Source organism: Onychostruthus taczanowskii, unplaced genomic scaffold (assembly GCF_017590055.1).
Source record: "Onychostruthus taczanowskii isolate IOZ18803 unplaced genomic scaffold, ASM1759005v1 scaffold5, whole genome shotgun sequence".
NCBI lineage: Eukaryota > Metazoa > Chordata > Aves > Passeriformes > Passeridae > Onychostruthus > Onychostruthus taczanowskii.
The window spans coordinates 13805299-13818234 of NW_024502568.1; the positions used below are offsets into that span (position 1 = coordinate 13805299).

At 38.3% G+C, this 12936-nt stretch overlaps 1 protein-coding gene across 1 annotated transcript in view; it reads right to left on the reverse strand.

Annotated features, from left to right (window-relative positions):
- The window catches only part of CACUL1 (CDK2 associated cullin domain 1), a 43055-nt gene that overhangs the window by 6481 nt on the left and 23638 nt on the right, over positions 1-12936 (reverse strand). Inside the window, 2 exon segments of the mRNA XM_041415584.1 lie at positions 807-896; positions 12166-12268. Coding sequence (XP_041271518.1) covers positions 807-896; positions 12166-12268 — 193 coding nt within the window.

Below are 12936 nucleotides of genomic sequence, written 5' to 3' on the forward strand. Positions count from 1 at the left end.
TGCATTTTGTACTGTAGAGTCCACTATATTTGTACACATGCTAAATATTGCACTAAAGCTTTTTGTAAAGGATTCCCATTCTCATTTCTATTTCCATAAATAGGGACTGCAAAAATAGACTGAAGCTCAGGAACAATCCTCTCAGGCACGCCACAGTAAGAAACTGTCAGTACTGTAAAAGGAAGGGAAACAGGTACCATTTATTTATGGACATTGTGAACACTTCCTGTTTCTAAAAACTTCTCAAATACAGGGTAAGGCCCTCCTCAGTTCTCCAAAACTTGGAAGATTCTTGTACAAAACTGACTGAAATCTGCAACACCATTTTCCTTTCAATATAACTGTCATAGCATAAGTGTAGCATAAGATGTCACAATTTAAATTAAGCTCTTCCATGAAATAATAACAACAAAACAATGCATCATAAAAGAAACAGTCAATCATTCACCTCATTCCAAACATCTGATTGCTTGAAGAGTGACTCTCAGTACAACCTTCACCATTTCAATACTTCTAAATTTCCATGACTGATCCATTACCATCCTTCTTTCCTTATTTCTACAGAGAAGGAATGGATCTTCCCTTCTCCAGAACAGAGGGCTGGGTTGATTTTTTAAAAGTATTTGGTACTCACATGGTACCTTGCCCAGGTGACAGACAGACAACAAGAAGCAGGGTGGTGGAACTGAGCATTATGAAACAACACACTCTGATTGTTAACTGTGCATTAGTTAGAGAGCACACACATTTTGGCAAACAAATGACAATCATAAGATGAGATCAGTACAAACATTTTTCCTTTTTACCTGGTCGTAGTGTATACAGGCCTTTCACAATATTTGCCATGGTTGAAGGAGTTATTTGAAACGGTGTTGACTGAGCTTCCAAAAGTAAAGCTGAAACAAAATTAACACAATCAGCAACTTGTCCAACCAAGAAAATCAGGCTCTTATACACAGATTTTCTTAATCAAAAAAACACAGTAACTGTGCTTTTTTGGCACCTGGTGTCCTCACAAAAAAAACCAGCCACATATCTGATTTCAACTTACTCTCAAGAGTAATAAAACATCACCTTTAGATAGAAGTATCCTACTCAAATTATGTATAGTGAAAATGTGTTATAACTTCTTTTTCATTCATTGGAGGTTAGCAGAGGTTCAGTAAAACCAAGCAGATGATGGCTTTAAGTATTCACACACAGAACTGAAGCAAACTCATACCAAGTGTGTCAAACACCTGAAGATCCACAAATCCTTTACAGCATTTAGGATCTTGCACATAAAACTAAGATGGATTGAAAGTCTATGCACTTGTAGTGCAAAAATGTAAACTTCCAAAAAGAAAAGTTGTTCTTTTAAACACAAGTTAATAATTGCACCTTCCTCTTGAGGAAAAACCTGCCAAAAGCACATTTACTGTTTATGTTGTGATGTACAGGTTTTTATCCTTATTTGTATTTACATAAGCTTTGTACATAATCTGAATCACAGAAACACACACACAAAAGAAAGAAATTAAGAAACATGTAAACCAACTGCTACATCTTGATTTTTATTTCTCTGTCAAGCAGTTGAGCACCTTTCTCTGCCCACCACAGGAGGAGAAATGACTCTTACAATTCTACCCAAGGGAAATGTCTCTTGGGCTTACATTGGAGAATCTCTGCTTTTTAAGCTTCAGAGCATCTCCAGTTCTGGCTTCAGCATCTGCCACTAGAATACTTTAAATAGAAAGAAAAATCTTGAGTAGCCTGTTTTTTCTTCTCTTTCTGAAAATATTTAAGTGGCTTATGTCATAGGGAAATGAAAACAAAGTACTTTTTTTTAACCTTCAAGTAATCAAAGTTGTTATATTTAACTGTTATGAATGAATTTGTTTTACAAAGAGCCATCTTAAAAGTGCTTGCTCATTTCAGCTGAAGCCTTGAGGGTATGAGAGCCTGTGATTTGTTCTGTAATGACATATTTACAGCCCCTTTCCTAAAGGTTTGTCAAACAGCCTCTTGGCAGCCAAGAAAGTTGGAAATCACAGAATTGAAATGGGCATAGTGCTTTATGTGACACTAATGCACAATCCAAACAATGTGTGTGCATATACAAATATTTATATCTTTAATTAGACTGTGGCCACTTCAGCCTAAGCATCACCAATAGATTTGCAAAGTACCCAAAGAACTGTGAATTTGTTCTTCATATGTAGACATTAAATTACTGCAAAATAAATTATTTAAAATAAAAAATCTTGATTACTTTATTGCAGCTTTAGAAATTAACATTTCTTATCTTGCTTTCTACAAATGCACACAACACCTGCTAAAATGCAGATTTAAATCACTCACTCCCGATTTACAGTCAATAAATACAAGCATGGCAGTATTATGTTCAACAAGATAACAAAGTAATGGCATATATTTCCTGATTCTCAATAAAGAAAATTAAAGAATATCCCGTTCAATAAGCAATGCAGTATGAACTAACCCAGCTTGTCCAAAAGCTGGACACCAAGCCTCAAAAAATGAATGGCACTGCTGTAGGATTTCTTCCATAAGAGCAAACGCAAATGCACACAACACCTGCTAAATGGAGATTTAAATCACTCACTCCCAATTTACAGTCAATAAATACAAGCATGGCAGTATTATGTTCAACAAGATAACAAAGTAATGGCACATATTTCCTGATTCTCAATAAAGAAAATTAAAGAATATCCCGTTCAATAAGCAATGCAGTATGAACTAACCCAGCTTGTCCAAAAGCTGGACACCAAGCCTCAAAAAATGAATGGCACTGCTGTAGGATTTCTGTTTTCAGAATGACTCCCATAAGAGCAAACAAGACTCCTCTCTGGATAGAAGCAAAATATCTCAATGTAAATTTAAAGACAAAGTTGTAAACTAAGATGCAAAGATGTAAAACTTCTTTGCACATGAATTCATCTTCAGTTTTGCAATGAAACAAACTTAGACATTCATCCAATCCTGTATTACTTCTGGAGAGGCTCACTCAAGGAATACAAACAGCTCTGCCAGACATGCTGAAATTACCTCTGTTGTTATTTTACAATCTTACAAAAGACTAACAAATACTAAGGCTTTGACTCTTACTTTATTAGAATAATTAGTCAGAGTCTACAACAAATTGCACAGACTCCTTCTACCCACCCCCAGAACTACACCTGCAGCATTTACAAAGAGAGAGGAGGGAGAGGCAAAATAAAACTGAACCTCAGCTGAATGACGGTGGTAACAGCACCATGATACCATCTGACCACCTCCACAGTGCTCACAAATTAACACCACATTCTACAGACTAAGTAACAGGCAAACAAGTTAATTAAACTGGAAAGACTCTGGAAAATAACTCCTGGCAGAATCAAAGAAGTGCAGATTCCCATGATGAAAAGTATTAAATGCAGAAAGATATAAAATACTTTGAAATATTCTTGAACACAATACCCAGATGGCCTCAAGGATTCTTGAGCAACAGTGAACGAACAGTATTGGAGTAGGTGAGGTGGGAACCTGCAACACTTCAGGTACTCTGCAGTAACCAAGTTACCCCAATACTGCACAGCAGCACTGGAGAACCACAGCCCTTGATGAACATTTAAGCCACTTCTTAATTACAGTGAGGCACTTGGGGCAAGACCCAGGAGCCCAGTAATTCCAGGGGTAACAGATGATATCTCAAGTTAAAAGTCACTAATTCATAACTCAAGACTGACTTGCAGAAACTAGAGTTTAGCTGTTCTAAAAAGCTTTTTCTACCCTTCAACATTCCCTTGAAAATTGATTTATTTACTTGCTGAAGATGTAACTTTTCTGGCAGAACAGTGAGACTTTTGCAACAAGGGGTTTTTTCCTCCCTCTGTAGTAATTTAACAGAATTTCTAAGTAAGCTATTTTAACAAATCAATCCTAAGTATGACTTAGGCAGATGTGTTCAAAATTGTAACTACTCAACAAAGCACCTTAAAAAAAATTAGAAATCATATTCCCACTAAAAGCAACCCCAACAGCTTTCACACCAAGGCATTAGTCAGCTGTGCTGTCCAGCCTCCAACAGCAGCAGAACCCATTGCTGAACATAAACAGATGCTGGAGACCTTTGTCCTGCTGTACAAACTGTGCTTTTCAGGACTTAATTCCACTGTGTATGCAATGTCTGTATTCTTGTGCAGCATTACAACTTCAATACTTCCAGGGAATTGAGCCCTCACATAAATGCACAGCTTTTCTGCCTTCTTGGGAAGATCTGCAGATCCCATGGAGCCAAATCTGTAGTAGGATAAATTACCTTTGCCTCAGCCAAATTGTTCAGGGTCCATCTGACCACACAAACCTTTCCACTTCACTGTGATAAAATCCCACTCACCTTGGAGATGGTTCCTTTATCTCAGTCCATGCAAAGCACTGGATTGAACACCAACTGCCAACAGCAATTAAACAGGGAGGGAATTGCCACAGCTGGCAACCAAAATGCAGCTGAAAGTTTTTGTTGTTGCCATTTTGGGTTGTGGTTTTCTCTAGGTTGGTCAGGTTTTTGTGTTTGTTTTTTATTGTTGTTATTTGGCATTTTTGGTTGGTTGGGGTTTTTTTACCTGCTGTTTTATTATTGAATTGTATGATGAAGCTTGATCATGTATTATCTTTTCACTTCTTCAGTTTCTCCATGCTAATTACTGATCTAGAACTTCAAAAGCCTTCTGAAGGAAAACTGACTCTCTCTTTGGCTTAACCCTCACCTTTGCAGTTATATCAAACTCCTCATGACCCAGGGGTTTTATCTTCCTTTAAACAGAATTAAAAATAACTTTTTACCAACTTAAATTCAGTCTAAGTTTGTAATGAATTAAAATGTAGATCAGAAAAAAAAACCATAAAAAATGTTATTACTATGCATTTGTCACTAGGCATTTAATAAAGCCACAGTTTACTTTAAAAATATTCATTACGTAGACCAAAAGCTTTATTAAGTACATAGTAAAAATGCTACAAAATAAATTCTGAGTCTTAAACACATGGAAAATATTCAGTGCTGTAAAAATAATAAATATGAAAAACACAGCTATAAATGTAGAGATATACGCTTTTGGACTTGTATAATTGGAAAATAGGGTGGTGTTTTCACATTTATAATTTTATGAGGTCTTATTGAAATTGGAATAGTATTCCCATTTCTTTGCCAAGGAGCTAGATTAACCATAGTGGTCATTAACTGAGACTGTATTTTCCAACTTAATTTGAGGTGCTGCAACTCAATCAACATGAAACAAGGAAATGAAGAAACATAGCCACAAGTTTTTAAAATGGCCTAGAGATCTTTCCTGAAAGGTTTAGTTCAGAGACAAAATTTGCATGTAGATTGTTATTTAAAGAATTTGAATGTGTTCTACAATACTTGGTAACAACCCAGACGCTTCCAGGATTGTTACAACACAATTACTTGGTCCTTAGCTGTCAAATTACAGCTGTGACTCCAATATTAGTGATGGCTCCCTTGAACTGCTGAGCGTGTAAATATTGATTATTCCATCAGATCTACAGAGCACAGAGGGTATAAAACATTAACAGCTACAAAAGCTCTCTTAGTTAGTCCTGCAGAGTGAAAAGGTGTCTGCTGAGGTCTAAGAAAAGGGTGACATTCATGTGACAAGAGTTTTGAAGGAATGGTCGACTTTCCTGCAACAGCAGCATGTCAGCACACTCCCCATGGCTGGAAAAGAAGTGGAACAAAACTGCAGGTGATTTTCACTATCAGTTATCTGTGTCCATCAACATTTGGAAGAAAAGGAAGGAGAACACTGAAGGTTAGAATTGGAAACTTGAAGTGATTAAACTATTTGCCAACATTAAAAAAAGTTAGAAATTAAACACTGAAATTCACAATCCTGTAGATGCATAAAAATCTTTTAAAATTAATTTTAATGAAGAACTTTAGAAGTTGCATCCCTTCCCTACATCTAAAAAAAAACAACGACTTTTTATGCTACAGAACCCTCTTGCCCCCCAAATCAATTACTGTCAGAAGTTGGAACCTCAACAACTTTATATGTGGGGAAAATGTACATTAGCTTTTAGTTTCAGAGGAATTCTAACAGAAATCACCCTGGTTTAGTCTGGCACAAACCCACTGGTATTAACTGGTATTTTCTCCTAGTCTTCCACTACCTTTCTTCATTTCTAAGGTCCTGAGGAAGACAACTCACTTCATTTTACCTATCCTGACACATATGCTAATTCTAAGGACAAAGTCACCCCACAGGCCAGTCACTGTGCCTTTTTAATATCTCTTGTTTAAAGAAATATCCCTTTTTTTCTGTCATTCTAAAACTTAAAAAGCAAGAAATACAGTTTATGAACATGGCAGAGTAGAGTTGTGTAGATTTTCTTCTCATACTAACTTTTCAGAGATTGAGGAATAAGTAAAGCAGTGTCTAGAGGCTGAGTAACATCCAATATATTGCAGAAGGAAAGGGCCTCAGTAATCAAAAAAGACATTTTTACAACACATTGCTTCTGTCATCACAGTAGCCACCCTGAATCCCAAACCAAAAAGAATAATGATTTCAAACGCCTGAGGGCAGTTTCTATATCAAAGCTTTAGTTCAGATTAGAAATGTGATTTTGAAGCAAATTCACTGATCATTCCCACACTGCTGCTCCTTGGTTGGTATGACAGAGCTGTCTTGGAGCATATTACTTTAATTCCTTTTGGGTGGGATTAAACCAGATGTGCTCAAACTGCTATTCCCTGGCACTCTGTCCAAAGGAGCAAACATGAACAAGGAGGAAATAAAATTCTCCAAAAAGCAGGGAAAGGTCAGCACTGGGTCCTCAACACCAACAGGGAGACATTTCGTATCTGCTCCCTTTACACCACCCCACTTACTGATGCAGACATGGCCTAAACCATGCCATGAAACCCCAGCTCTTCCTACAGTGCCCAAACCTTTCAGATAAAAGCTCGTGGTTCTGCTGCACCAAACCTATAATGATGCTCCAGGCACTGCTGTCAAAACCAACTGAGGACAGACATTCAAGAACAAGATCATTTTCCTTATGAAACAGTCATTAAATGTGACAAGGAAATGAGAAGCACAAAGAACAACTTCATCAATGTCAGCAGCATACAGAAAGGCTGGGGACAATGCTCCCTGCAAGAAGCTGAGACACTATGAGAGTGTTTTCTCCCCTTGTCAGGCATTTTATCTGCAGTTTGTGCATCAAGGCAGTATCAGGTTGCTTCTCATGTGCAGATTGTTTGAGACAGATGTCAAAATTGAGGGGGAGGGAAGAAATGCCACCTCAAACAGGGTGAATGTCAATTCAATCCATCTTTTTCTTGTCCATCTGTGCCAAAGGGTGAGGCAAGGGGAGTGAATAAAAAACTCAGCACACATCAAAACAAACCCTGTGGTCTCTGTTGTAGCTGTAGAGTCAGGCCATGAACTTGGCATCAATCACAGTCCTTCTCTCAGACTTCTGCACTGTTTCTCTCAAACAGACTTCTGTATTCACAAATAAAAGCTGGACATGGCACTTATTAATGAAAGGCATTCTGTCAAAGCGGCACACAGCTGAAGAGATGAGGAGCATCCCTTGCCTCAATGACATCAACAGGCTTTGGGAGGTCAGCACAGCAAAACACAGCTGCTAAATACACAGGGCTAGGTGCCCACAGAGCAACAAACACCCCTACTGAGGTACAGCAACAGGAGAATCCCTGCCCAGGCAACATCCTCCCTGCTGCATTCATCAGCCTCCAACAGATATAAAGAGATCTATTATAAATAGAATATATAAATTCTCTGTAATTTTGCATTGCCTTTCTACCTGCTGAATCAAAAAGCTGGACAATTTCATTGTTAAAGAGCTGATAACATTCGAGTTAACTTTTCTGGTACTTTTTAGAAAGCAGCAATGCAGTGGAAATATCTTTCCTGTTTTTATAAAGGAAAAACCTTTTTCAACATAAACAGCCCTTCTATTGAACTTTAATACACCTCCAACCAAAAAAAAAAAACACCCAAAAAAACAAGAAAAGAAAATGGAACAACAAGATCTCTTCTCCTCATCTGACTCCAAGTGACCTAACTAGAAAGAAACAAAGCTGTCATATGTAAAAATCTTCAGAGAAAAGACTTCCTCTGTAACTAACGAGAAACTGAAAACACAATGAAGTAGGCTGTGAATGGTCTCCCTCCCCCTGACTTTTTCCAAAGAACTTTTTCTTGGAGACCATGAGAAAAACTTCTACTTTGGCAAACATATGTGATGTATTTTTACACTGCGTTTGAGCTCTGAACTCACACAGGCACTGACATAAAGACTTTACTTTCTGCAACTGCCCACACGCCTTTAGAATCCACACACAGTAACCACTCTGTGTGCTCAGGCTTCGGTGGCTAATTCTGTAATTACCCCAGCCAACAAGAACAAAATCAGAAGCTATATTCCCTCTCATAAAGTTCACCTGACTTCCCAGTTGAAGAACTACAGTTCAAAAGTGCAGGCAGAGGGTTTTTTGGGAAGAACCACCTTGTACTAAATGATCTGTACCAGCACACTGCTCTTTCAAGAGTAAAAAACACTTCTTGAACTCAAAACAGGAACGTGTAAGGCAAACAGCTCTACACACACAGATATAAATGGCTGAAGTACTACAGCAAAGAATTAGGAGAAGGGAGGAGAGGAAGACTGTCCTCTAAACCAGCTTTCACCTCTGTTAACTTTCTGCTGCCTTTTCTTTAGTATGGGAACATCATCGACCTCCCAGAGCAGGATTACAGTCCAGCATTCACCTTCCTTTCTTCAGTTTTCAGGAAGAGAACAGGAATACTTGCAAACTCTTGTAATTTAAACCCAAGTGATCTCTCCACCAAGGAGACACAACACTATGCTTTTAATGGCTTTTCCTCTTTTGTTAGATTCAAAAGTAAGCTTGGTTTGAGCACTAAGCTGCCAATATCCAAAAGGAGAAGGGCAGCAGCTACTTGCAAATACTCTGCCATTTAATTTTACCTACTGCAAGTACCAGAAGTAGAGTTTCAGGAGCTGCTATTCACTTTCACAGTAATTGCCATTTTTCTGACAAGAATAAACAGGCAAGATGTTTCCAGGGCAGAAACATTACACTGCAGGACTATCAGAAGAGACAGTGGCTGCATAAGGAGAAAATAAATCTATTTCTGAATTTTTCTGCTTACAAGTCACCTCATGCAGGACTGTAGCAGGAACAAAAACAATATTCTCCACCACCCCTTCCCTAGTGACATGGGGATATTATCTGCACCTTCTCCCCCTCCCACACTCATTTCTGAAGCTGCCTGTAAATAAGATGCTGTATCTTTGCTTGCTACATTCAGTTAAGCAGTTCTGCACACAGCAACTCTCCCAAGCCATTGAATGCAGCAGTCTTATCAGCAAGAGCCAGCTTTAGCTTTGTAAAGAAAATAATAAGGTTATAGTCACTTAGTTCAAATGTACCCACTTTAATTTGAAGAGCACTGACTTGATAAATGTGTGAGTGTAAAAGTGTTTCACAAACAGCTGTGTTCATGGATCTGTTATTGTGGGTTTTTATTATGGATTTACTTTAACTAATGAGAAGTCCTCCAGATAGTCAAGTGCTTTTTTTTTTTAAAAATCATGTATCAAACCCCAAATGGAACCAAATTGGTACAGGAAAAATTTGCCAAAGTAATGCTCACTCAGGCAGTATTTCCTCTGCAAGTAATGCATTGACACCTTGATCACTCAAATTTTTGCAACCAAGTGCTCAGAGAAGTGCTCCCAGCAGAGACAGGCACCTTCCTGCCTCCCAGCAGCCAGAGCAGGAATGAGGGGACTCAGCCTGGGGGAGGCTGAGTGAGATCCAATGCCAAGGAAGAGACTGGGGCTGCACTGCTCTTCTGGCTTCTCCCCCTTCTCTTTCTGAAGCAGAACAGGAATTTTTTCAAAAATCAAATGAACCTTACAGTCCTTCCTGAACACAGCTTCAAATAGAAATGCCAGCTTCCAGGCTCTGAGAGAATGACAAGGTACCATAAACAAAACCCACTTTGTACAAACATAGCAACAAATTTCAGGAGAGAGAGCAGATGTTACTCTGACCCTCCAAGTCAAGATCACAAATAGATTAAACCAATTTTGTAATTTGATTTGATTTTCAAACAGAGGGAAGGCAGGCTTCTTCTTACTGAAGTAGCAGTTGCAGCATCTCTTTAAAAAACAGCCCCAGGATTCCATTTCTCCACACCAATCACAACTTCCTTTACTTTAATTTCCAAAGTATCCACAGTCACATCTGTACTTTTTTCCCCTCAAAATAAACATCTTTTTGCTGAACCAAATCTGTATCAAATATCAGCAAAGAGCACTACATGCTGACACTGAGAATCAAAGTAAGTAACAAACACTGACTTGCATTCTATTTTCACAGAGCCCTTACATTTCCAAAAAGCAAGGTACTACTCATCTATTTTGGTTTGAATTTCAGGAAGCTAGAAAAAACAGCTGAGAAAGGCAGACAAAAATACAATACTAGAAGTTTTTCATCACATCTGCAGTACTACATCATGTGAAATGAATCTTCAATTATTTCCCAAGAACCTGTTAGCAAAATTAAAATTTTATTTAGGTATACTTTAACTCAATTTACAGATCTTCTTATCCAAAATTTAATTAAATCAGATCACAGTTATGAGTTCATGCCTGTCAGTATTTATCATCTTACTTAGGAGGGAGATAAAACCCAAATAACTTAGCTTTAATAAACTGATGGTAAGACTGAAATGAACTCAAGGAAATGAACCTCTTGCCCATTAAACAAGAGACTTCATATACAGCAACACAGACAGCTTACCTTTATTTTTCTTTTTTTTTTTCATTTAACTCTGCATTTAACAGAGCTGGGGGAAAGTATTTCTGATTCCACACACACAACACCACAGGTCTTTTCCTTTCAACAGTTCACCTGAAATTTCTATTTGATTCTGCTATTATCACTGCAGAAAGTTAATTACTTAGCAACAACACATCTGACATCACCTTTGTCAAACGTTTATCCACTGCTACACCTTTGCCTTGCTACTGGAAAAAAAAATTCTTCGCCTGAAAAATGCAAACATTTTAAGGCAATTATCAGCCAAATTTTCCACTACCTTGTTGCAGCAAGCATCATGTTTCATACCAGTAATTCTCTTTAGCACAAAGTAAGACATCAGGCCCATGGCTGGGCATTTCTCATTGTTCTGCTATTTTTAAGGTGATGTGATCGGCTCCTAGTGTCACTTTTCAGGATGGCAAGAACAAGACTTCATCAGACTGATGATCTCCCATCCCTGTAGGGTGCCAGGCTCCCTGACCTTGTAGCCAACCTGGTCACCCACCCCTCTCCCAGGAAGTCACCTCTCAGTGAGCCTGAAACAAGAGCAAAGCTCCTTTCCCCCAGCCCTTGCCTGGAAAGAGCAGAGCATTGCTACCCAAGCAAGGACAAAAGGAGCAGTGAACTCCACTCCCAGTGCTCCGGTGCTTTGCCAGCTGCCCTTCTGAGGGGCCAAGCAGGCCAGCAGCAGCTCCCTGCGCTCACACAAACCCTCCCAGGGGCGGCAGGTTTCACACAAACACTGTGGCTCACCGCAGGAGTCACACTTCCCCTTCAGTGCTCCTGTGGCTATCACTTGCAGCACACTGTGTTTGCATTAACACATTAACCTAAGAGAGAAACTGCTGGAAGCATTCTGCAGCTCACCACCCACAGCACTACTCGAGCACATCGTGACAACAACCCCAGAGGTAGCACAGTTCTTTGACCACACCACCTTCTTATTGCCACCTGTCAATATTTTGATAATGATGTTGAAAAGTAGCAGCATAAACAACAGAACAATAAAACACTCATACTGCCATAATCACAAGTCACAAAGGAAAATAAATACTGGATCTCCCAGATCTCAAGCAAAACATTACTTCAAACAAAGTCAGATTTCTGAAGTAAATAAGCTGAAGTGTGTCACATTTCCTCATGCCCCAAAGGAATTTGTATTGAAGTTCACTAATATTTGGCATTTTATCCCTATTTGCTGTGGATCTCCACAGTATCTGAAAGCACTGTGGCTCTCCAGGCTTCCACCAGAAGAAAAATTCAACAGCTTTACTTACGCATTAGGTTGTAAATGTGCTTTTCTGCAACATGTTCCGTAAACAGCTTTATAAGGTCATCTTTTAAGTCTCTGTTTAACTTGGTTTCTATGTAAAATTTATTCTGGAAAATAAAACAGAAGTTTTCAAGTTTGTTTCTCATAACAGAAAATAAAGTCAACCTATTATTTCTCCCTGAATGAAAACAGTTCAGAATAATAAAGCTGTAGAATATTTCACCAGTAAAGTGTTTCCTTGGTGACTGCATTTAAACTAAATAGAACATTCCTGTACAAGAAAAAAACGTGGGTGACAAACCTACTTACATACAGCCACACATATGTATTTTGTTTTCTGTATCTACAGCTATACTTCCATACTGATCCAGACTGGAGAGCTTGTATTCAAAACACTTCATTTTAGAATTCTTAGACATTTTGTAAATTCTCTTAACACCAAAATACAGCTGGACATCATGTTTGCAACAAAAGAAATTTTTTTTAATGACTAACCATTAAAATAGATGGGTTGCAATAATAAAACATCAGCACAACTATCCACTTCTGTGGTTCACTGAAAATCTCAGATAGCTACTCAGAATGAATCAGCTGTTGAAATAAGTGATACATACAAATCTACACAAAAGTGAACTACATTAAAATTTTTAGGATTCCATTACTTTGACCGATTCAGCACTAATAAAGAATTCATTTCTTTGAAGGAAATTCCAAGATAATTCTATTCATGAGTTCCTCAAGGGCCCCAACACCTAATGTACTATTTGGTATCAAT